The sequence below is a fragment of the Cyprinus carpio genome, chromosome B21, assembly GCF_018340385.1.
Source record: "Cyprinus carpio isolate SPL01 chromosome B21, ASM1834038v1, whole genome shotgun sequence".
In the NCBI taxonomy this organism is placed as follows: Eukaryota; Metazoa; Chordata; class Actinopteri; order Cypriniformes; family Cyprinidae; genus Cyprinus; species Cyprinus carpio.
Genome location: NC_056617.1, coordinates 19,225,748 through 19,252,219, shown reverse-complemented (window position 1 = coordinate 19,252,219; position 26,472 = coordinate 19,225,748). Strand labels below are relative to the sequence as shown.

General features: G+C 35.4%; 1 protein-coding gene across 1 annotated transcript; it reads right to left on the bottom strand.

The window, feature by feature from the left end:
- Nucleotides 1–189: 189 nt before the first annotated feature.
- Nucleotides 190–25,185, bottom strand: LOC109045450 (janus kinase and microtubule-interacting protein 2-like). Its single transcript, XM_042747876.1, has 22 exons — nucleotides 25,029–25,185; nucleotides 17,370–17,604; nucleotides 15,905–16,402; nucleotides 13,877–14,086; nucleotides 13,306–13,404; nucleotides 12,960–13,106; nucleotides 11,635–11,775; nucleotides 11,494–11,547; nucleotides 11,130–11,252; nucleotides 10,905–11,033; nucleotides 9,635–9,718; nucleotides 9,445–9,507; nucleotides 7,825–7,923; nucleotides 6,928–7,026; nucleotides 6,798–6,851; nucleotides 6,648–6,713; nucleotides 4,951–5,019; nucleotides 4,639–4,716; nucleotides 4,057–4,260; nucleotides 2,688–2,753; nucleotides 2,452–2,525; nucleotides 190–1,381 (listed from the first exon to the last, which is right to left on the bottom strand). The coding sequence occupies exons 2-21, from the start codon at nucleotides 17,496–17,498 to the stop codon at nucleotides 2,475–2,477; spliced, it is 2,463 nt and encodes an 820-aa protein (XP_042603810.1). The 5' UTR covers nucleotides 17,499–17,604; nucleotides 25,029–25,185; the 3' UTR covers nucleotides 190–1,381; nucleotides 2,452–2,474.
- Nucleotides 25,186–26,472: the final 1,287 nt, after the last annotated feature.

Here is a 26,472-nt window from a genome sequence, read left to right as displayed (position 1 = left end):
TCTTATAACTCACAGTTCCATGTTATGAAGTCAGAACTATGAGATATAAACTTACAATTCTGACTTTTTTTCTTTCAATTCTCAGCTTGTCTCGCAATTCTGAGATTTTTCTCACTATAGCGAAAAATTCTGAGAAAAAAAGTCAGAATTGCATGTTTATATCACGCAGTTGTGAGAAAAAAAGTCAGAACTGTGAGATTAAAGGTCGCAGTTAGCTTTTTTTATCCATTGGCGGAAACAAGCTTCTATATGTATGTTCTCATTTTTTTTTTTTTTTTTTTTTACATTGCAATTTTTAATTAAAAAGTTGTAGTAGGATCTTTAAGTCAATCATTAAACCTCTCTTTGTTAGTGTATACAGAAATTCTCCAATCATATAATCAGTTTAAATCCCGTTCATTTTTTTACAAATCTATTGTAATCTCATTTATTCAAGTGCAATGCCCTCAAGTCAAAATCCAATCAACAACGCATGTATAAAACCAAGTACATTGTTTATTTTCTATAATCTGTTACACTCAGATGTACGTCACAATACAGAAGAAAATTTCTATCGCTACTTCCGTTTTATCGCGACTTTCGTAAACTGTAACGTGTGTCAGGTAAAAAAATGGTTTTAGTTGCATAAATAGTTTTTTGCGTAAACCTTTTGGACTGATTTAAGAAATTGTGCTTGTGATGGAGGAATGAGGCCCAATACGAGGAATAATTTTAAAAACAAGGCTGCGCAGAATTAGTTTTCAGGTTGCAGTAGTCTACTCAACTTCCTAGGGGTAAACAAAAACTGCTAGTGTGGATGGTTTGTAGTGGATGGTCTCGCTTTCTCTCTCAATCTGTCCCTTTGTCCTTTCTGTGTTCAGGCAGTGAGGAAGACGCCTCTCCTAAGGGGTCCTGATAACAGAGATGCGACAGTCACCTCACTAACAGGCCCTGAGTCAGCAACCATAGGCTCCTGTGAGACGATGTGTGTCCGCAAAGACGTCCATTTCGCTTCGAATTTCCCAAAGTGTGTGTTGGAGGAGAGACAGACAGACAGACAGACAGAGTGAGAAAGAAACAGGTCTGTGGGTTCTGGTTGGTAGCAGTCACAGTAGATGCAGTGAAGACGTGGTCATGACGGGTCCCTGCATGGCAGAGATAATTTATAATCCTCTAGTTGGGTTGATGATTATGTTTTGTCACACTTGTTTTGATCTGTAAGTGTGATTTCAAGCGTTCTGTCCTGGTCCTCCACAGAGGTTGAATCCAATGAAGTCCATAATCACTAACTCTGAATTTCCCAATTCCACACAAGCAAAACAAAACAGCCATTAATACACCCTTGAGTCAATACAACCGGATGACTGCAGTTGCATGCGACAGCTCCAGGTTGCTTCAGATCCTGTGTATGACAAAAGAGACAAAGCCTGAGATCAGATGTGCATTTTTAAGGAATAGTTCACACAAAACTGAGAATTTGCTGAAAATGTACTCAACTTCAGACCAGTTTGTATTTTCATGGAAACATTTGGAGCACTTGCTCAGCAATGGATGCCCTGCAGTGAATGGGTGCCGTCAGAATGAGAGTCCAAACAGCTGATAAAAACATCACAATAATAATCCACAAGTAATCCACAGCACTCCAGTCCATCAGTTAACATCTGGAGAAGACTCAAAGCCGCGTGTTTGTAAGAAACAAATCCATCAAGGCATTTTTAATTTTAAACCATTGCCTCCAGTTAAAATACGAGTCCATGATCCATAATAACACTTCCTCCAGTGAAAAAGTGCTTTGGTCTGAATCAGGAGAGAAATCTGCACAGATCAAGCACCATTTAAACAGCTCGAAACAAATATGTGGCTGGATTTTGCTGTGAAAGAAAAACAGGACATGCATTTTTTTCACTGGAGGAAGTGTTATTTTGGATTATGGACTCGTAATTTAGCTGGAAGCAATGGTTTAAAGTTAAAAATGCCTTGATGGATTTGTTTCTGACAAACACGCGATTTTGAGTCTTCTCCAGATGTTAACTGATGGACTGGAGTGCTGTGGATTATTATTGTGATGTTTTTATCAGCTCTCATTCTGACGGCACCCATTCACTGCAGAGCATCCATTGCTGAGACACTGATGCAATGCTACATTTCTACAAATCTGATGAAGAAACAAATTCATCCTAATCTTGAATGGCCTGAAGGGGAGCACATTTTTGGCAAACTGCAGTAGTTCTCTTTCAATAACACAATAAACGTCATGATTCATGTAAAGCTTGTATGTGCTTTTATGTTCTCATCACTATAATCATATTATCATTACACCATGTAGTGACTCATAAACCCCTGAAACAATAGTTAAGTCTAAGTCAAGCTCTAAACTGTACCTTTCGGAACAGATTATGACATTTTCCTCGAAACACTTCTCAGCACGAGATCAGAAAGTAAAGAAGGAAGCAGAAAAGATCCTTCACTCACCTCCGCAGGAGATGTCACAGACATCAAGGCCAAAGAATGAAGGCAAGAGAGAAGAATAGAAAGAGAAATAAAAACTGAAAGAAAGATTAGAGAAATGTATTAATTATGGTTGCAGGCAGGACATAGGAAAATGCTCGACATCCATATCAGAACAAAAAATGGAGACGTTAAGGAAACATTTTCAAGAAGAATGTAAATCATTTGGCCGACAGCAGTTAAGATATAATCGGTCTTACCTTCTCCTCTAGATCTTTAATCTGTCTCTTCTGAATGTCAGTCTTGTCCTCCAGGTCTCTGATCCTCTGCATTGAGAGAAACACACGTCACAGATTTATTGTTTATTATGTAATTGCTGCATACAGGTTTGAGAAAGCTGAAACCATTGATTACGGTACAGTACAATTACAGCACTTATTAATATAAAATCTCATTCATAAATACAGTCTAAGACCACCAGTTAAATCCCCAGAAGATGAACATACAGTAAATATCATAGAAATGTGTCATTTAAATAGTATGTGTCTTATGTTATATCATATATTTGATACATCAGGCTTTTTTGGCTCACTGTATGACACAGAGATATCAAGCTCAAACTCCAGAAGGTACAAAGATTTGAATTTGATAATTTTTGTTAATATTTTTAATTAGATTTTATTTTTTATACTTTCTTATTTCAGGTTAAAGTTTTAGTCGTTTATTATTATTATTATTATTATATTTTAATTTTATTATTAAGTTAACATTTATTTTTATTCCAAGTAAGGTTTTTATGGTTTTAGTTTTAGCTAAATATAACAATTCAGAGGCCTGAACTGAGCAAAAATATGCAATTTGGTGCAGATATTTTAATTTATACAGCCAAAAGTAAGATTAAATACTGATAGCTTGTAATGTAAATCAATGATTTATATATATATATATATATATATATATATATATAAGTATATATATATATATATATAAAACAACATTTACATAAAATGTATACAAATATCAGTTTTCACTCTTTATCTTCCAATAATATGTCTTAGTAAGATGATACATAATGCTTATTTTTAAGATCTACAGCTTTTAATGTGGGGGCAAAATATATAATGTAATGAAATACAATGATGATTGAGAGATGAACAAATAAATGTTCCTCAAAAGCATGTTTTCAGTGTTGGGGGAAATGCATTACAAGTAATGTGAGTTGCATTACCAGATTACTTTTTCCAAGTAAATAGTAAAGTAACATAATATTTTTGTTTACAAGAAAATATCTGAGTATATTTTGAAAACTTAGTATATTAAAAACAAATAAGCAAGCCCAGCCCAGATGAGAAAAAGCAAGAGTAACAATGCATTACTTTAGTAATTAGTTACATTTTTAGAGAGTAACGCAATATTGTAATGCATTACTTTTAAAAGTAACTTTCCCCAACATTGCCCATCTTAACATTAAATAAAAAAATCTAAATAATAATATTACTTTTAAAATTCTTCCATCGTCTCCTTGGGAATATGAAACATAAAAGACAAACTCTCTTCTCTTTTATTAATGCTTTATGTTTGGTTACATGAAACACATACTACATGCATAAAGATATGACGTGAAGGCACCTGATGGGCCTGATGGAGCAGCTCCATCCTCTCCTGCAGCACCTGACAGTCATACTCTCGGCTCTTCCGCAGCATCTGTCTGCGCAGTTTCTCCACAGCTGTGCGTAACTCGTCCTTCTGCAGCTCGTCCAGAGGTTCTCCGTATTTGATGACTTTATCCTGCTGCAGTGCGTTGTACAGAGTCGCCTCCAGCTCCTGGATTTGCTGTTACACACACACACACACACACACACACATTTTTATTCCAAATCAAATTGTTAGTCCGGTTCACGGTTAAGAGAAAATTTATTGCCAAAATACTTTCGGAAGCACACGAAAATCGAAGCGCAAATTGATGCCTACTGTTTAAAAATGAACTGGTTCATGTGAAGTTCAGAAAGACAGACTAGTCTTGCCTCTGTAATGAAAATCAAGCGGTCTACCAAATTAAAAGTTCAAACAAAAGCAATAGAAACACTACACCATTGGAAGATCTTTCTACTTTGGCTCGAAAATAACAGAGTCAAGATAAAACATGCCATATTCTAAAAAAAGAACATCTCAGCTGAAGTTCATAAAAAGCAGAAAATAGTTTTTTTTTACCATATAGGCCTGATCCAGCGCCTGCTTCCTGTAGTCCAGCTCTTCCTCCAGATAACCCTTCTGTTTGCAGAACATCTCCTGCAGATCACCAGAAAAAAACAATGCACTGACCCCAAACTTTTGAACGGAAGTGTACATTTTTCCAAAAGATTTCTGGGAAAAGCAGGTGACATGTGTCTGGCAAATGCATTTTTGAAAAATGTTTAAATATAAGTGTTTTCTTTAAGGCTTTGTTGCAATTAAATAAGCACAAAATGATTCTAAAATGTGTTGGCTAGTGTACAAATAATGTGTAAAGACAGGACTTGGTACCATCTCGAGCTCCAGGTCCATCATCTTCTGATGCAGAGCTGCTTCTGTGCCTTCAATCTGCTGGATCCACTAAATCACCACACACATGCTGGTTATGACAAACATCTGTCTACATCACATAATCACTAACAGAGTGAGGAAAGTGGGTGAAGGAAATATAGTATGTATTAGTACTGTGACTAGTGTTGCAGTCAAGAGACCACCTAAACTGAGACCAAGACAAGACCAAGACAGGGTGAAGACGAAAACCAGAAAGCACTCTTCAGATTCATCTGAAAGATCCATACTGACCAAAAAAATACCTTGATAAATTATACCAAGTCATTTATGCTACCTATACAACTGCAGAGATAATGCCATGAGATTAATGTTTTAAATAATACACTCAAAATGAATCATTTTTTCAACAGATTCATTGGTTGATTCATTCACTAATGAATCACTGATGCGTGTTGCTTGGAAACAATCTGCTATGGGTTTGTTTAGAACTATTGTCATCGGTCAAACTGCAAAAACTTGTGCTTAAACTCTTTAAAATGTAAGTCACGTAATATTAACTTTTTCATTGAGCGTTTATTGAGTGTAAGATAAACCAATATCATGTTTGCAATCAAGCTTGTTTTCTCTTGCTCTGATGATATTGCTTAATTATATCAAATGTTATAACATAAAAACAACATCTCATGCAAAGTACGTTTTTGGACCAATAGCTTGTATTTTTTGGGCAACTGTATTCATTTTGGTGACATTTTTTATACAATCCACCCTTAATTTCTGACCCGGCACAACAGCATCAAAAGAAATAAGTTACTGAGTGCATCTGAAGCTAAAGAAAATAGTTACTGACACAAAAAGAAACAAGTTACTGATTGCATTTGAATACAGATGGTTTCAAATCAGTTTTACAGTGTTTGACAAGAAAATTGCGATTCAACGATGCAAAATAAATTCAATTCTTCTGTAAAAGACATTAGTAAATTAGTTCATTTGCAATGCATTGGCAATTTAATGATATCACCACAGTTGTGTCTTGACTAGCCTTGACATGAAATTCAGACAGAGACATGCAATCAATAATGAGACCTTAAAAAAATGATGTAAATCAACATTTTTTTAAAAATAAGAGTATAACATAAAATTGACATAAAATGCATAATACTATCAGTTTTCACTCTTTATCTCCCAATAATTTGTCTTACTAAGATGATATATTATGACAGCTACAGCTTTTAACGTGGGGGGCAAAACACACAGGCCTAATGCAATTAACAAATAAACTTTCCTAAAATGCATGCTGTATCATATTTGATACATTTGTCACCCGTCTGTGCATATGAAAACAACAAAATACGATAACACATAATAATGTCTTGAAAACAAGACTACAACACTAGTAATGATTCAGACATTATTTAAAATAATGCATATCTAATACAGCGCCCTCCAATAATATTGGCACCCTCGGTAAATATTAGCAAAGCCGGCTGTGAAAATAAATCCGCATTGCTTCTCCTTTTGATCTTTCATTCAAAAAAATGCACAAAATTCTAACCTTTTAGAACTTTACTTCAATGAAAGGTTAGTATTTCTGTGCATTTTTTTCACAAGAGCCTTTGCTCATTTTTAACAAGGGTGCCAATATCAGTGGAGCATCCTGTAATATATCATACAGTATATAACTTGAGGCAGCCCCGTACCTTCTCAGCGAGCGACAGCACAGTACTGGCTTGAATGATGGCCACCTGCTCCTCATTCCTCAGGTTCTGCGTTAAAAGCATCGAGTCTCAGGTTTGCATTATTAAGATTAAACACTAAACACTAGATTATTACAGATGTCTGTGACGTACCCCGTTATCCCCGAGTATATCCAGCAGCTTGATGAGGTCTGGTATACACACGTCCTGTTGAGAGCAGATCTGGGTCACCAGTGCTCACTCTTAACCGAAAGCAAGTGCCAGATCATGATTTCATATTTACCTTCACGCCCTCCTTTATACAGTAGATCTGCAGCGCGCTCACTCCCTCAGAGAACGGATGGATTTGAAGGTTAAACGGAGGCGATCTCCTCTCACGCTCCTGACGGATCACATCAAACACACTTTACACACACACATTTGTTTACTGTCTTCAAGAAACTATTTCATTAAAGCAGGCTGCTTCCTTATATATATCTGTACTTCCACCGCTAGACGGATGCCTCCATCTGAGAATCACAGACAAAGAGAGAATGTGCACATGTGTGCTTTACTGGCAGTAAACTTTATGCTGAATGATTTCTTGTAGAAAACTAGCCTCAAGGACATACATTTAATAAGACACCATGCCAAAAACAAGCAGTGACATCCCTGTACTGTATATTTCATTGGGTCTTCTTGGGCAAATCAGATTTGTGGCCGGTTGCACCAGCTTTGCACAACCTAGCCTTAGTTTATGGGTCAACTTCTTAATCTACTTAATATGTGCATATTTATAACTCGATGATGATGACATATAAACTCGTTAACATTTTAAGAGATAAATCATCATGTAAAATAATGACTTGTTATTGGCTCTTCTTTGTATCTCAAAATTTAGACTTTTTTCTTGTAATTCCGAGTTTATATATCACAATTCAGACTTTGCAATTCTGAAAATAAAAGGCATAAAAGTTGCAATTAATGTTCTTTTTTTTTACTCCATGAAAGACCGTAAACTCAGAATTTAGAGAAAAATGCCAGAATTACAAGATAAAAACTTAGAATTGTGATATAAACAGAATTCTAACTTTTTTTACTCAGAATTCTGACTTTGCTAGTTTACATCTTGTAATTCCTCTCAAAAAATATTCTTCAGAATTGCGAGATCAATTACTTTTTACATTATTATTCTGCATACCTCGAGCTCAAGTATGCGAAACTCCAGGAGTTCATTCTGATCTTTAGAGTCCTGTAGTTCCTGCTGCAGCTTTCCGTTTTCATTCTCCAGCTTTTCAACCTAGCAAAGAAACATCAGAAGAAATGACAGAGTTTATAAAAGACTTTCGCTGCTGCTGCTTGTTTTGTCCTACGAACCTGCCTGCAATTAACAGCCGTTACTCACACGTTCCTTCAGAAATCATTCTAATATGCTGATTTGCTGCTCAAGAAACATTTCTGATTATTATCAATATTGAAAACAGTTTAGCTCCTTCAGAATTGTTGTGGAAACTGATGCATGTTTTCAGGATTCTTTGAAGAACAGAAAGTACAAAAGAACAGCTTTTATGAGAAACAAATCTTTTGTAACATTATTAAACTATTGGATGACATTGTATCACGGTTTCCACAAAAATATGAAGCAGCACAACTGTTTTTATTTCTGATAATTGTTTTATATATTTCTTGAGAATATCAGCATTTTAGAATGATTTCTGAAGATCATGTGACACTGAAGATGGAGTAATGATGCTGAAAATACAGCTTTGAACCCAAGAATAAATTATATTTTACTACATATTGATATAGAAACAGGTATTTTAAATTGTAAAAATATTTTTGCATTATTAATGTTTGTACTGTATTTTTAATCCAATAAATACAGCATTGGTAGGCAGAAGACACTTCTTAAAAAACATTAATAAAATTTTAATTTTTACCAATAGTGTACATAGAAAAAAATGTGATACAGTGTATTTATTTGAACATAAGTTATTACATTGTACCTACAAGTACCTGCATGCACTGTAACAAAATGTATACTTGGGTCAAAGAGGAAAAAGGGTTTAAGCATAAAAACAATGTGCAAATACTGCTTTAAATTGTTGTTGCCACTATACACCAAAAAAAAAAAAAAAAATGTATTTACTATTTTAAATTTAATGTAATTTATTTACAATTCTGTTTTTGTTTTTCTGAGCAAAAAATAAATATCATAAATTTTTTCCTGATTTACAGAAGACACACACTAAAATGTCATTCAGTGTAACAATCTTGTCAGGCATATTTACAACAAAAATCAATTTATGACATATTAAAAGACTAATTACTTTCACCCCAAATACTAATTAATTGTAATTTTACATGTAAAAAAAATTGCCACTATCCTAGGTTTTGCCCAGTTGTCAGTAAGAGTTTTTTTAAAACACAATCAAATTTAATATGCTCCCTTATCCTTTTATATATTGTAATATGTATGGGTCAGAATAAGCATGTTGTTTATAGTGTTACACTGAACGACAATGTAGCATTATTTCAACCAAATTTTGACATTTTATTCTCCAAAAAAATTTTGACACCTTAAATGTAAAACTTTACTTACATTTAATGTGCTTTCTATGGACATAAAATCACTTTTGTAAATTGCGGACAACTTAATGCCTTTGACATACTTACACTATTGTTTCTAAATCTAAACTTGCCCCAGATGAGAATGCATTACTTCCCATAAAAAGAAACTAAGTAACATAATTTGTTACTTTTTTTAGGGGGTAACGCAATATTGTAATGCATTACTTTCAAAAGTAACACTTTCCCTCACCTTCTCCAGCAGCTCCTGATTGCGCCTGAGGAACAGCTGCTTCTCTTCCACCCATCTGGAGTCCTGTGAGGAAGAGAGCAAACCATGTGCTTTATACAGTAAATGTCTGTAAGCATGCAGAAACACTCTGAGCGTGCTGTGGATATACATTTTGCATGCACTAATATCAATAGTAGTAAAAGACGTTTACCTGTCCTTTTAAAGCGAGCTCCTTTTCCAGGTCTTCGATTTTAGCTTTATACCTTTGAGCGTCTGCCTGGAGCTGCTCATGACCCTGCAAAGATAACAAAACTATCAAACATAACAGTGTTGAACTTCAGAAGCTTATGTTTGTGGACATTTTGAGAGCGAGATGCATATGAAACGTTGGTCACACTTTAGTTTGAGGTCCAATTGTCACTATTAACTGACTTGTGCCTCAATAAACTTCTAATTTGCTGTTTATTAATAGTTAGCAAGGTAGTTGTTAGTTTAGGTATGGGGTGGATTAAGGGATCTAAAATATAATTATGCAGAATAAGATATTAATGTGTGCTTTATAAGTAATTGTAAACAGCCCATATGCAAGTAATTTTCATGCTAGTTAATTGTGAGAATTGTGTTTCTGAAATTGTTGGGATTTGCATTTAGTTTTCAAACAAGCTGTATATATTCTGTATCTGTATATATAATATAAATGGCACCAGGTCCTTGTTGGAACCCTAGTTCATCAGACTTATTGAGGAGTCTTCTATATGACCAACTGTATACATACTGTATTTTAATATGTTGTTTGCACATGATTTAGAACTGTCTGACAAAAGGTTTTCAAATATTTATAATTTTGTAATTCTGACTGCTTCAGTGCTTATTTTTCTAAGGAATTATAATTAAAGATCATGCTAAACTACTTAAAAAGGTTTTCTTTTTCAAGAATTTCACCATTTTAATTAAGATCAGTATTATTTTAATATCATCAATATATTTTTGTTAATATTTTGAATTAATTTTTATTTGTATAATTTGTCACTTAAAATTACTTTAAAGTTTTAGTATTTTGTTGTGTGTTTTGTCATTTTAGCTTTTTTTAAAATGTCTATACAGTATTTATTATTATTATTATTTATTTTAGTACTTCAGCTTATGAAAGCTAACATATATATATATATATATTCTGTTTTCTTTTAACTTTTAGTTTTTGTTTAATTTAAAACAAAAACAAACCATGCATATTTTTTTTTTTTTTTAAATTACAGTTTATTCATCAGGACAGTTGTACCACCCTAACATTTAAATATCAAAATAAAGTTTCATTCAGAGTTAAAAAACATTGTAATCATATAAAAAGGTGCATTCCTATGATATGCATGAATTGCATTTTTGAAAGAGTTAATAAATCTGGCCAAAAAAGAGAGTCTTGCACCTCATTTCTGTAATGTTCAGGGATAAGCAGTAGTGCACAGACAGTATTTAAGGAATACCTTAGCCTCCATTTCAGCGTCCAGCACCCCTCCTTTCTGCTCCTGTAGGATGGCATAAGCTCTCTGAAGAGCCTGATATTCCCGTGTCAAATGCTTAAAGCGCAATTCAGACTCTTCAGCCGCCAAACTCTTTAAGAATAAAAAAGGTCTATGAGAAATAACAAACACGAACAGCATAAAACACAGGGATCCTGACTGAGAAAGTCCATCTTCCTAAATGGTCACCTCGTCTAAATCTTCGTCTGGTGTAGCCGGGGTTCGGTCCATGCGCAGGGAAGCCACCGAGGAAGTTTCCGAATCCATAGACTCTTCATCATACCCATAGAACGTGTCTACAACGATATGCCTCTGCGCACGAGAATAACAAGAACAATTCCAGGTAAATTTTGGGTCACTGGTTGCAGGAAAAAAAATGGGACTGGCTTCTCCATTCGCAGCAACTTACTGATATTTTGTGCCAGTTTTCCAGAAAGTGAAGATTTGGTTTTCTTGAACACATGGGATGGAAACTGTGCTCTATTTGCAAATGTTTTCGATTTTTCCCAACTTTGCATGGCAACATAGCTAGCTGAGAAAATCACACACTCACCTTTATAGGTCTGCTTCGTTTATGCCTCTTCTTTCTCAAGAGTTTTTCTCTATCCTGAAACATGCATGAGGAAGAGAGGATAGATGGGTGTTTGGTGCTCACTGCTGTGACTCCTGGCTCATGTTTTTGAGAAGTACTCACTCGTGTCAGCTCATCGATCATGCTCTGCTGCTCGAGGACCTGCAGCTTGAGGAACTCAATCTCTTGATCGTCGGTGGCCTGATCCAGATCATTCAGAGACTTGAGTTTCTTCAGTGGAGGATGGGAGGTAATCTTTTCCTTCTGAATACAACAAAACAGTACAAATACAACAGCACTGAGAAAAAAAAACTGGTGTAGAAACAATTTTCACTCAGAAATTGCTAGTGAATTTCATAAATAATCACAAAGAAATTGCAAGTAATATATTGAATTAAACCTAAAAAACTGAAATAGCACTTTCTCTTCTAAAATGTATTGCAAAAACCTTTTTAACTTTGAAAAACAAAGTGAGGATCCATTTACAAGAAATGTTTCTATGCATTTTGTAGTGATCATGCCAGCAGTGTACTTATCCAATGCATGTCGTCACCCTTTCATGAATTCAAACGAATAGTTCACAAGAAAATATTTACTTCTTCTTAGATTATCCAATATGTAGATGAGTTTGTTTCTTCATCAGATTTGGAGAAATGTAGCACTGCATCAGTGTCTCAGCAATGGATGCTCTGCAGTGAATGGGTGCCGTCAGAATGAGAGCTGATAAAACATTACAACAAGTAATGTGGATTATTGTGATGTTTTTATCAACTGTTTGGACTCTCATTCTGACGGCACCCATTCACTGCAGAGGATCCATTGCTGAGACACTGATGCAATGCTACATTTATCCAAATCTGATGAAGAAACAAACTCATCCTAATCTTGGATGATCTGAAGGGAGTAAATGTTCAGTTTATAGTCATTTTTGGGGGAACTATTCCTTTAAGAACCGATCCAGGTGCCTGATATGAAACAGTGCAGCTAGTTCGCTAGATTGTGGTACTTTACTGCTAAGAAGGAGTCTGCAAGATGGGGAATTGTGCCATGCACCCAATTAATTATTTGTGAATTTCTTACTCAGTACAGTGTTTCCTATCCATCTGAGAAATTGTGATTTCATATTCAAATATATTTAAATTGCAGCACTGAGTTATAAACATTTATTTCAAATAACCTCAGTGTTTAGTGCTAAATGCACATGTAATATTGCTTCAAAACAATATGTCACTATGTGATCTTAAAACAAAACACCCATCTATTTTTTTTTAACTGTCAGCATTACAGCAGCAGAGACTTTAAAATACAAAAAGTGAGTTTAAAATACAAGATCTCTGAGATGCCATTCTGTGCTTTGTTAGCATTCGGTAACAAATGCATTAGATTAAATCACACATTACAATGCAGATTACATTTCAAGCGATGTTAGAAAATAAAGAGGAACCCACCATCTCCAGGTTCTCCTTGGTAATGGATTTAAGTTTATCCTCCATCCTCTGAAGGGAATGGCTGAGTTCATCATTTTTCCTATTTAATAATTTGTTCTTGTCCAGTAAGGGCTTGCACTGTTTCTCCGTTTCTCGAACACGCTTCAACTGAGGGGAGCAATTCAGGGTTAATTATTCATAAACAAAAGACATAAAAAGAGAAATGTTTCCAAGACCACACCATAAAAGAAGATGCATGCTGAGGATTTTATAGTCCTGTAAAACCCCAAAATCATTCCACAGTTGGCATTGCTTTTTATCCTTTACTGCAACACTGAGTATCCAGGAAGCGTCGATGCACACATACCAGCTCGTTTCTTTCATCCACTAAGATTGAATTGCGGTCCTCCAGCTTACGAATGGTGGCTTTGAGTTCACTCATGCGTTTCTGGTTCCTTCTCATGTCCTAAAACACATAACACCAGATATATCTGTTGCACACACACACACACACATGTACTGTACATTGCATAATAAAGGAGAATGTATGCACTAATATAAAATGCTTACAGGATTAACCCACATTTAGACTGGGAACTGAGTTTAGAGCCTTTTCTTAAAGCTGGCAGAGTATCATGTAAATGCATTAGTGTGTGTGTGTGTGTGTGTGTGTGTGTGTGTGTGTGTGTGTGTGTGTGTGTGTGTGTGTGTGTGTGAAAGAGTGCTTGCTTCAAGTCAGGACTTCAACTGGGTTAACTTAAAATGATGCATTACAAGAACAGACATAACACCTTTCAATATTTTACTCTTACACAGAAATGTTTTAACAGCAATCATTTATGCTGATATAATTTTTGAGATGTCGACTATATGTTTAAGACTGCACTGCACTACAAGAACATGTGCATCTGTGGATTTAACACGTCTAGTTTCTTTACCGGACTCCCACAATGCTCTGCTCCGTCTCCAGCACGGCCGGGGATCTCTCTTTTGGGGCTTCCCAGGTTGCACTCTGCCTCTTTTACCAAAAAAAGCTGCTCATCAAGTGCATCCTTCTGTAGCTGCAACTTCTGCATGAAGCCTGTGGCTGTTTCCAGCTCTTTCTCCAGCGAGAAGATCGTCCGGTCCTTCGCCTTGATCTCATCCACCTGCACAAAGTTCATACTGCACTTTGCAAATAGAGCCTAACCGTTACTATACTGCAAAAAATAAAGAGTAAAAACACTACAGTAAAACCTGGCATTAAATTCATGTAAATCTTTTTTATACAGTGAAAAAATATAATAGATCTAATGGAAAAAGTAATGTAATTTTATAGCAAAATAATGTTAGATGTAGTTTTTGCAAGTGAAAAAGAACAAGTTATCTTACAATTTGCAGTGTGACAACTCATATTTGAAGGTTTTTTTTTGTTTGTTTGTTTGTTTTTTGTTTTTTTTTGTGGATGCATTGCAGTGAATGGGTGCCGTCAGAATGAGAGTCCAAACAGCTGATAAAAACATCACAATAATCCACAAGTGATCCACAGCACTCCAGTCCATCAGTTAACATCTGGAGAAGACAAAAGCTAATTTCTAACTTAAAACTGTTGCTTCTGAAAAAATATGAGTAAAAATCCTCTATTCATAATATTGCTTTCTCAGTGAAGTGGTCTGATCTGAATCAGGAGAAAGATCTGCACATATCAAGCACCGTTTACAAGTCAAAACAGCTCGAAACACAAAAATGTGGACTTTTTCACTGAAGGAAGCAATATTATGGACTCGTATTTTAACCAGAAGCAACCATTTAAAGTTTAAAACGTCTTAATGAAGGATTTGTTTCTTTTGTCTCCTCTGAGTTAACTGATGGACTGGAGTGCTGTGGATTACTTGTGGATTATTGTGATGTTTTTATCAGCTCTCATTCTGACGGCACCCATTCACTGCAGAGCATCCATTGGAAGCTCCAGTGAAGAAACAAACTCACCAACATCTCAGTACATTTTTCAGCAAATATTCATTTATGGATAAACTACTTTATGGTGGTTGTCAGTATATTATTATGCAGGTAAAAATGTTAGTAATTTGTATACAAACATTATTTCAGTTAATAAAATTGTATTGTACATCATTATGTGGGCAATAAGTAGGGAGGTGTATATAATACCTATAATGCTTGTAAAAAAAAAATGGAATTTATAAAACAGATAGTTCCGGTCGTTGATTCTGATTGGCTGAGCCGTGTTCGAAGATGTTGTAAATTACTCTTCAAACATATACCTTTGTTAACTTCAATGTGTTGCTCGGCAACCACTTTGTTGCAACCGAAACTGTTTCCGAGGAACTACATTGTTTGGTGGAAGAATACTGTTTTTGTTAATATCATTACACTTTATTTGCTCTGTTTTATTCTGTGTAACAGTACTACGTATATTGAATATCTGTTTTATAAAAGCAATAAGCCCCGTAAAGCCGTGGTTTACAGTGAATTTATAACAGCTAAGGGGGTTTTAGACACTCCGCTTCAAGTCATAACAACGTCCCTTAGCTGTTATAAATTCACTGTAAACCACGGCTTCATGGAGCTTATTGCTTTTATAAAACAGAGAGTTCCGGTCCTTGATTCTGATTGGTTGAGCCGCGTTCGAAGCTGTTGTAAATTACTCTACAAACATACACATTTGTTTACATCTGTGTGTTGCTCGGCAACCACTTTGTTGTTTTGTTTTCTGAGGAACTACATTCTTTGGCGGATGTCTATTGTTTTTAATAATATCATAACACTTTATTTGCTATGTTTTATCTTGTGAAACCTTACTACGTATATGGAATAACCGTTTTATAAAAGCAATAATCCCCAAGAAGCCGTGGTTTACAGTGAATTTATAACAGCTAAGGGGCGTTGTGCCTAAACCCCCCAGCGGTTATAAATTCACAGCTTTATTATTTGACATTTCCACATGGAGAATAAAAACGCTGGCTTACCAGTCGACGAATATCTCGCTCACAGTCCCACTTGATCTTGGAAATTTGCTCCTGGTGCGCTTGATGTTCAGTGCGCAGGTCACCAGCCTTCATCTTGTCGGCTAAGATCATAGTATTCAGTGCTTCATCCGTCTGGCGTTTGGAGGATTTTAGCTCCGCTATTTCCTGCAGCAGCTTGACGCGCTCCTGGTCGAAGAAGCGGCGGGCTTCCTCTCGGGCCTCGAGCGTCAGCGCAGTGCGCACTTTCTCGCCGCTGCCGCTGCCAAGTGCACTGAGCGCAGTCCGCAGACGCTGGATCTCGCCTTCTTTAATCTTAGCGGTACGCGCTAACTCCTGCTCGTGCTGCCGCGTCAGTGATTCCCGCAGAGCTGCGAGTTCCTTTAACTTCTCCTCGTGCCAGCGAGCCCGCTGCTCCGTCAGCGCCGCAGTATGCCGATGCTGCTCCTGTTCGCGAATGCGCTTGCCTTCCTGCACCTTTTCTCGCTCCAACTTGGTCACCTGCAGAAATTAGTTCATGAATGAGGCTTGTGGTAATATAGCATTTATCCAATATCTGTTCTAGGTGGACAAGAGTGGTATAGCAGGTTAACTATTCAGTTTGCCACTCCCGAAATCAGTACCTAAAATGGCTCAGAGTTAACCAAACTTTTTGTGAAGGGCCAAAAATTAAACTTGATAGAGGGCTGTGGTCCAAAAGTAAATGCTACATTATATGCAACCATAATATAACACCATTTATTAAATTGTCAAATGTTTTAAATAATTAAAATTTAAATAACAATTTTTTAAAACTTTTTTTTAATTTTAAAGAGGTCATCAAGGCTGCATTTATTTGATCAGAAATACAGTAAAATAGTAATACTGTGAAATATTATTACAATTTGAAATGTAGTCAAAGCTGAATTTTCAGCATCATTACTTCAGTGTCACATGATCTTCAGAAATCATTCTAATATGCTGATTTATTATCAATGTTGGAAACAGTTGTGCTGCTTAATATTTTTTGGAACCTGTTTTTTCTAATTTATTTTCAAATAGAAATCTTTTCTTATAATATAAGCCTTTACTATCACTTTTTATCAATTTACAGTTGCAAAACACTGTTCTTTTTAACTTTTCATTCTTCGAAGAATCCTGAAAAAAGTATCACAGGTTCCAAAAAGTATTAAGCAGCACAACTCAATAAATCATCATTTTAGAATGATTTCTGAAGATCATGTGACACTGAAGACTGGATTAATGATGCTGATAATACAGCTTTGATCATAGAAATAAATTATGTTTTAAAGTATATGAAAAATTTACAAAAAAAAAAAAAAAACATTATTTTAAATTGTAATAATAATACTGTTTTTCTGGATTTTTGATCAAATGAGCACTTATGAAGGTTATGAAAGTTCAAGGTCAGGAGAGTTTGTTTTCTCCTTGCCTTTCAGAAAGTAAATCTGTACATGCCATTACCTACCTTGCATTTTTCTTGATGCAGTTCAATTTGAATATCAGTTAATTTGGACCTGAGCTCTTCATTGGCTGCCTGTAAGGCAGAGATGATCGCTTCAGGCTTCTCGCCCTTGGCGCGGCCTTTCTTTGCCATTGGGTCAGATGTAAAGGTTCCTCAAACACTCTTAGTATCCATCACTTCAAGTTACACTGACGTTTCCAGCTCCGTCTTTTCCTCATTATCCTTGTAGTGAGAAAACCTCGGGGAGTAAACACAAACCCACATTTCCATTACCATTTACAGTAAGGGGAAAGAAAAATTCACTCTGCATGTTTGGAAACTTAAATTGTCATGCAGTGACTTCAGCCACCTCTATGTGTCTTTTGTTGTTAGACGTTTTTCTTGTTATATGAAGGAAACTCTTGAGGAAAGTCTTATAATTTATTTTGCAACTTTGCCTTTTAGTCCCAGACCCCCAATGTCATAGGATATGAAAATCTATAATAAAAACAATTAATTAGGTTTAATAATAATATAAATTATTACATATACTGTAGGTGAATTAAGATGGATTTGCCAGTTATTTCAATGGCAAAAATTGATCCTAATCCAACGAAAGAGTGATATAAACATAAAACGGTTCGGTGTGTATTGCCAGAATATGATTTACTATTTATATATATACAGTATATAAGAGCATGATTACATATTTTATGTGAGCTCTGTTGCATTCAGTGCCTACAAAGCTATGGCTCTGAAAACAATAATAGTGTGTCATTTCAAAATCAGCTGTGATTATGTCAAATTCTTCAAAACCGTATCAGATATGTAGTGGATTGTACGCAAATTTAGGAGAACATTATTTGACAATTCAGTAACACTTTAGGATCCAATTCTCTATTATAGATCAGTAATTGACACCCGCACACACACACACACACACACACACACACACACACACACACACACACGTTTGTTTTTGTGAAAAGTGGGGACATTCCATAGGCATAATGGTTTTTATACTTTACAAACTGTATATTCTATCGCCCTACACCAACCCTACCCCTTACAGGAAACTTTGTGCATTTTTACTTTCTCAAAAAAACTCATTCTGTATGATTTATAAGCGTTTTGAAAAATGGGGACATGGGTTATCTCCTCATAAGTCACCCTCTCCTTGTAATACCTGTGACATACCCATGACATTATACACAGTTGTGTCCTGATATGTCACAAACACACACACACACACACACAAAAGCACACACGCACACACACACACACACACACACACACACACAGACACACGCACACACACACAGACACACGCACACACACACAGACACACGCACACGCACACACACACACACACACACGCTTGCCCCGCCCCTGGGCTCTTCTGATTGGTCCACTGTTTTGGAACTGACATTGATGAACAGCGCTGTGTGTAAAGCTTGAAACTCTTTAACGGTAGTTAAAAGTAGCGCAGTGCAATGGAAACACTCACTCTGTGTGGACGAACCCTTGTTCTGCATGATCATATTTTAGATCTCTTAATACTAAATTTACCTAAATTAACAACTACTTACTAACTATTAATAAGCAGCAAATTAGGAGTTTATTGAGCCAAAAGGCATACTTAATGGTTTGTTAATAGTGAGAATTGTACCTTCAAATAAAGTGTGGCGCAAAAGTGAACAGAATTCTCTTGTGGTACATTTAAATGCACTGCATTGTTAGTAGCAATAAAAGAACAAGGAAAAAGTGTGTTTTAATTGTGTTTAACCACGCTTCACAGCCATGCACACTGCAACCGTCTGCTACACTCAGACATATGAACTCAAGAAGACCTTCATTACATAAACAGCATTATGATGATTAAGAGATTGTGAATGATTATGACGATGATGAGGCATAGTGGCGATTAAGAGATTGTGAACTTGTCTCTCCAGATACAGCTGTCATTACAACAAACACAGTAGTCGCCTGAAACTACTAAAATAAGGCAAAATAAGATGTGCTGCTGGTACAAAACGGCATGAAGCATCTGACATAGCAATGTCAAATTAATTACTTAATTAAGTGCAATACTTTTCCATTCTCTTACACAGAACTTAATTCATTTTATTTGTATGTATGGATTACATGGGAGGTTACCGTATTTATTGAAAATTTCATGTCACCAGCTCCTTTAGAAATATATTTACTGGGAAAAATAGTGACGTGTTCAATACTTATTTATTTTAACCGCTGTATATTCTGATGATTAGCACTGTTGAAGAATATCAGATTGGGTGACAGAATATAAACAGTGAGGATTTCTTCATAAACCTTATAGACAGAGACAGAGAGACAGAGAGAGAGAGAGAGAGAGAGAGAGAGAGACAGAGACAGAGAGAGAGAGAGAGAGAGAGAGAGAGAGATAGAGAGATAGAGAGAGAGAGAGAGAGAGAGAGAGAGAGAGGGGATAGAAGTATTTTGCTTTATTCGAGATGATAGTGCATTATTATTATAAGCTGTGTATAATCACTTACTGTAAAATTCTGTGATGTCATACATATTTGCTTACTACTACCTTGTTGGCAGAGGATGATAATCTTGGTTATGTAATTTGTGCCAGTTAATCTTTCGCTCTGCCAGAATCTATGAGTCAACAGCATTAGATGTTGGGCAGATATTTTGATTAAACCGTACATGTTCGACAGCAAAATCCATTTGATTACTGATGCGCTTTGGCTCCAGAGAAGCTCAGTTCATCCCAGCACTCTAACTCTAACAATATCGTTCTTCATTAATTTCTACATAATGCTGATTTTAAGGATGCACAGAGCTTGTTGTGATCATTAATTATTGTACACATGCATGAAAGACAATAATCTACTATTCAGAGAAGCAGTTCAGGACTGAAACCAGCATCTCGATGCCATACTGTACCACACTATAAAACCACTATCACTAATACCATATTAACCCAGAAACCACTGAATCAAAGAGCACACACTGAAGGCACTGGGTGCCAAGTTTAAAAATATATATTTGTGTGGGGCACAGTTAGCTGCTGCTGTGGTCATCCGGTCTGATTTAGCCTTCTGCATCCATAAATCCCTTTGAATGTTTCTGTGTGCTAAGTATAGAACATGCACCCTATCATCACACTGAATATTTCCAGTGGAAAACACCTTTTTTGTCATTTACTGTGAAACCCAATCTGCTAACACATCTGACACATCAACGGCACTAATCACAACAGATGCATAAAACTGCATTAGCTGCTGTATATATTTTTTGAATATTCACATTGCCAGTTGAGTTCAGTTCCAAACCAAATCATACTAAAAAGATTTCTCCAAATGTGACGAGATAGTAGCTCAAATTTACCAGTCAACACCTTACGAAAATTAATTATGGGACAAAAGTAAAAGTGTTGTAACCATGTTTTTTGGCGGATTGATCAACTGGATTTGATAACCATATTTTTATTACAAATACCATGTTTAAACTATAGTTAGTGTAGCCAAACCATGGTTAATTTGTGGTTACCATGTTTTAACTACAATAACTGTGTGTGTTTTATTTTTGTTTTTTTGTTTTTTTAATTTATTTTTTGTAGTAAAATCATGGTTAATTTTCATTAGGGCCAACACCGTGAGGTCCGTGAGGCATGTGGGTTTCTATGGTGTTTTTGCCTTTGATTAACAATTTGCCATTTCTTTTTTTACTTTATATATTTGTGTATATTACATTAGCAAGACAGCTGCCTACTTGAGCTCAAATATGCATGCTAACACTGTCTTTTTTATAAACACATCAGTGATGTCCCATACTGACGATTAAGATTCTGAAAGTTTGTATATATTTGAAATATGTATCAAATATTTAAAACTGCAGCGTCCTTACAATTTGGGAATGTATCTTGTGTCTTCTCTTTTACATTTCGTTGTCAACTATGTTTATGCACTTAAATGGGTCCAATTTTTCAAATCAGCAACAAAATATCTTGACAGATTCACCTGAATAAGCTTTTTTTTCTTTTTTCTTTTTTTATAAATTAATATATTTGCAATCAGAGCAGTTCGGCCCTATATTACACTCACTACGCAAGTTGTGTAGGGCCCCCCATAAATGACGCAAGGCCCCGCCTCTCCGTCGTGTTAAAGGGGCCCGTCACTTTTAATCTGCTGCAGAGACGGGGAATAATAGTAAAGAAAGAGAGCAAGATAAGGGTAAGTGATGGATTTTATAAAGTTGATGCTGAAATGGTTACAGATGCATTGTGTTTTGTCGATTTAATTCAGCATTATGTGAGCTCTTTGAAGACGCTACAACAGTGTCGTGAACTTGTTATGGTGGGCACTTTAATTAAAAGACCTGAATAATTTGAGATACCTTATTATCCCAATTGTTTCAATTTTTAGAACATATATTAGCTTATTTCTATAATTATATTAGCATCCAGTTAAACTTGACAGCATTGCATGAAAATTCGGTCTGATTTTCAAAAATAAAAAATAAAAAATGCAGACTGGCTGAATGAAAATGCAATTTCATTCTCTGACAGGAGGTGGCGCATGGTTTGTTTGCACATATATATTTCTGCATTTTAATCTGGATTTAAACAAGGCAGTATAATAAAGTAATACTAATTTTCATAATACATTGGCAGGTGTTTTTAATCTTAAATTTTGATATATTTATTGTCATTATTTGATATAAGTAATGGTCAAAAAAATCAACTTTTTGTATATAACATGAAACATAAGTTTATCTTCATATTTATACCATGAAAGATAAATATGACAATTTTCTAAAACTTGGTGTGAGTGTAGGATTTGTACATTGGTGGTTAGGTGAAACTGTAGGTAGTGGGGGCCCCCTTTTAAAAGTCTGCTTAAGGCCCCCAGAATTCTAGAATCGGCTCTGTTTGCAATTTCTCATATGTGACCCTGAACCACAAAAGCAGTCATAAGGGTCAATTTTTGAAAGCTGAATAAATAATCTTTCCATTGATGTATGGTTTGTTAGGAGGACAATATTTGTCTGAGATACAACTATTTGAAAATCTGGAATCTGAGGGAGCAAAAAAATCTAAATATTGAGAAAATCATCTTTAAAGTTGTTCAAATGAAGTTCTTAGTAATGCATATTGCTTATCAAAAATTAAGTTTTGATATATTTACAGTAGGAAATTTACCAAATATCTTTCATGGAACATGAACTTTTCTTTATTTAATATCCTAATGATTTTTGGCATAAAAGAGAAATCTATAATTTTGACCCATACAATGTATTTTTGGCTATTGCTACAAATATACCCCAGAGACTTAAGACTGCTTTTGTGCTGCAGGGTCACAAACAGTGCTTTAAAAAAAATTCTTTACATTAAATTTCCGAGCTTGTTGCAAATTTTTAACATTGAATGCGTTCTGATTTTATTGTGAACAGAGGCAGCACATAGAGTAGCTAAAGACTGGTAATACAATAGAAACAAAATTAAATTGTTCTTCATTTGTTTAACTGATTCGATTCTGTAAAGCTTCTGTACTGTAGAGTTTGTAAAATCCCTGTAAATTACATGCTTGCCTTAGCAAACGCCACTAATACATTTGCGTGTGACAAATCAATAGACCGAAATTTAGTAATGTGAGATAAAAGTAGTGATTAACTGTGTACCACTTTATAGGCAAGAAAAATGCTTAGTGCAAACCAGGCTGCACTCTGAAACATGAAATGTTGCCCAAATTATATTATAAAGAAAGGCATCTAATTACTGAAGAGCTGAGGGTTCTTGGAGGGACTGGGCTGTTAATGGGACGTTACAGACAGTTTCTCTTCCAGCTGCTCTGGCCTGTTTACTGCTATAGCACACACACACCGGCATCATGACCCACGTTTACATCCACTGACACCAGGCTCCAGACACCACAAACACAATAACACAGAGTTCACTAGCCATGGCTCAGTTTGAGCCCTGCAACTGAAGAAATCTTAACCTTTCTGTTTCCAGAAAGTTGGAAATGGAGGCTAGTGTAATAACTCAAAATGCAGTTCAGTCTGAAAGGATCAACAGTCAGCCACAGCATTTCACGCTGAAAAAGAAAATATAGCACTGATTTGAAAAGCTTTTTGTGCTCTATCACCTCTCAAGATATTTCCATTTAATTTCATGGAAATTAAATGCATAAAATTACAGTTTCTCCGCAGTTAGTAGACCCACATGTCATTTCCTTTTTGTACAATAGATTTGTGATATTTTGGGATAATGCCTGTATTTGGCAAGGAAAAATAATCTTGGTTATGTCAATTGTACCAACAAAATAAAAAATAAAAATCTAATCCAAAATCATACAGACAACACTCTAAACTTTGGATGGTTATTCTTTTAGACTTTAAATTAAAAAAGATGTATTCAATAATAATAATAATAATAATAATAATATGTATAACTAATAGTTATTTATTTCAATGTTTTGAATAGTTCAGTATGTTGAACAGCTTCCATAATAATAAAATGATACTATTTTACAGTATAGAAGCCAAAACTGTAAAATGCAGAACACATAGCCTATTAAAATTTCTTGTTTGATTTCTTGTTGTATTTTTTGTAATAAAATGAATATATTAAGACATATGACTGGTTAATGTATGGAGTAAAAGTAGTTATATATTGCAGATTGTTAAGAAAATAATCATTTTATATAGTACTATATATATATATCTATATATATATATATATATATATATATATGTATATATGTATGTATGTATACAGTTTTCATAATTGCCATCATTTGAAACCAATCCTAAATGTTTTCTAATGGAAATTGACTTTTTATTTTTATTTTTTTCTAACTCAAAATAAAAAGTCTACCTTTAAGAACACACACTTCTCAATAGGTTTTTCCTGATTCCCAAAAGAACAAAATGCCCATTTAGAACATCAAATGGAATTGAAAGAAAATCTTGTACATCCTTCTAAAGAGATTTTCTTGAACTGTCCAGAAGTAAGACACAGATGTAGAGTTCTGATGTAATTATATGATAAACAGAACTCTAAGAATCTAAGTTTCATCCCTCTTATTTGATTCTTATAAGTACAGTTCCTAAATTATAATTGATTTGATTTCCAATAGGAATCCTGTACACAATCCTGCAGGATTTATAAGTTGGAATGAATAGCAATATAAAACAGAGCTCCTTTCTCAGAGGATTTTTAAACATTTCAAATATTAACACGCTATTTCTCCGTCTTTTCTGTAGTGTAGTGTCAAAGGATATAGATGTGAGATGTGTAGCAGAGGTCATGTGACAGACTGCCCGAGGCCTTCGACAGATGATTGTTCTGTGATGAGAACTGGATGCTATTATGAGTATGTGAGTGTATAATCTGTAATGCACCGCATCAGTGTCTCCTCGAGGCCTGCAGACTGAATCTCACGCGTCATGACGCGCGCGCAGGCCGAGCTCGCCCCTTCCCATTGACACATCCATACAAAAACAACACATCACACCAGAACCGAGCCATAAACGCCGAGTGCTGCATGCTTTCTAGGCGTGCCCTAATTTCATTTCTATAAGCCTTTCTGTGTAACACTGTCAGTCAGTCCGGTGGCTCTCTGAAGCGCATCTCAGCGACGGCGCGTGCGTACAGTTAAAACAGCAGCGACTCAAAGACGCTATTCTTACCTAAAAAACAATCCGCCACGATGTGTCACGGTCCCCAAACCTCAAATCCGCAATCATGGTCCTACATATTTCTCAGCGCGACCTCTCAGCATCAGCAGCCGTACAATAAAACGACAAGCTCCGATGATGCTGCGTAACCCCGCCCTCAGAATGATGCTGCGTAACCCCGCCCTCCTCCCGCTGTCAGGATGATGCTGCGTAGCCACGCCCCCTCCCCTGTTAGAATGATGCTGCGTAACCCCGCCCTCAGATTGATGCTGCGTAGCCCCGCCCTCAGATTGATGCTGCGTAGCCCCGCCCCGATAATGACCTCATCGCATTCAGTTCACTCACTGCAGTCCTCCTACAGAGATGATTAGATAGATAGATAGATAGATAGATAGATAGATAGATAGATAGATAGATAGATAGATAGATAGATAGATAGATAGATAGATAGATAGATGTCATGTGTAATATAAAATAAAAAAAAGGAACTACATAAAATTAATATTAAAAGACATGAATAAACGTCTCAGTCTTCAGAATTGTGAGAGAACTACAACCTAAATTCCTCTCAATTTATCCAGAGTTGTGCAGCTCTATTTTGCACACAAACAGCTCTTAATCGAGTCTAGTTTTTATAGCCAGCTGGTTTTTGTTCATGGTATTCAGCAGCAATAAAATGTTTTGCAAAAAGAGACGCAGAATACATATCTAAATGTTTGACTTTTTTTTTTCTAACCACACTGGAATCGAAACTGGGAATAGGTAAGAATCGGAATCAGAATTAGAATTAATCAAATGAAAACGATACCCAACCCTACTTCTGCAACTGTGTCTTTATCTCTTCCCCCGACACTAACAACTAAGCTGCATATTATTCTTCTTCATATCACTTAAGGCACTCTGCTAATAATTTTTTTTTTTTTCGTACTTCTTGGGGAAAAGGCATTTAGGTAAAAGGCTTCAACAGACGGGAATAATTTAGCTTTAAATGTATGATCTTTGACTTCAAAAAAGGTTTGTTTCCTTGTTTATATATATATATATATATATATATATATATATATATATATATGTATATGTATATATATATATATATATATGCTAGGTAAATATAAATAATATAAATATAATTTTTAATACTTTATGTGTTAATATTGTAGTAAGGTGTGTTGTTTTGTTGTATGTTTTGTGTTATGTTTTTGGAATCTTGTGTAATATGAAAACGACATCTCAAGGGCTTTATCCCAGAGAATACATTTTTTTTTTTTGCATATTATAAACATACAAGTATTTGTCATTCTTTAATGAAATGACCATACATCAAATGGGCAAAATGTGTAACATTTTACAAATGATTTAACAACCTGAAAAAAAATATGTTATTTTAGTACTTGAAAAAAGGATGTGCTATTTTTAGAGTCCAAACACAAGGAAACCTTTAAAGAAGATAAATCAT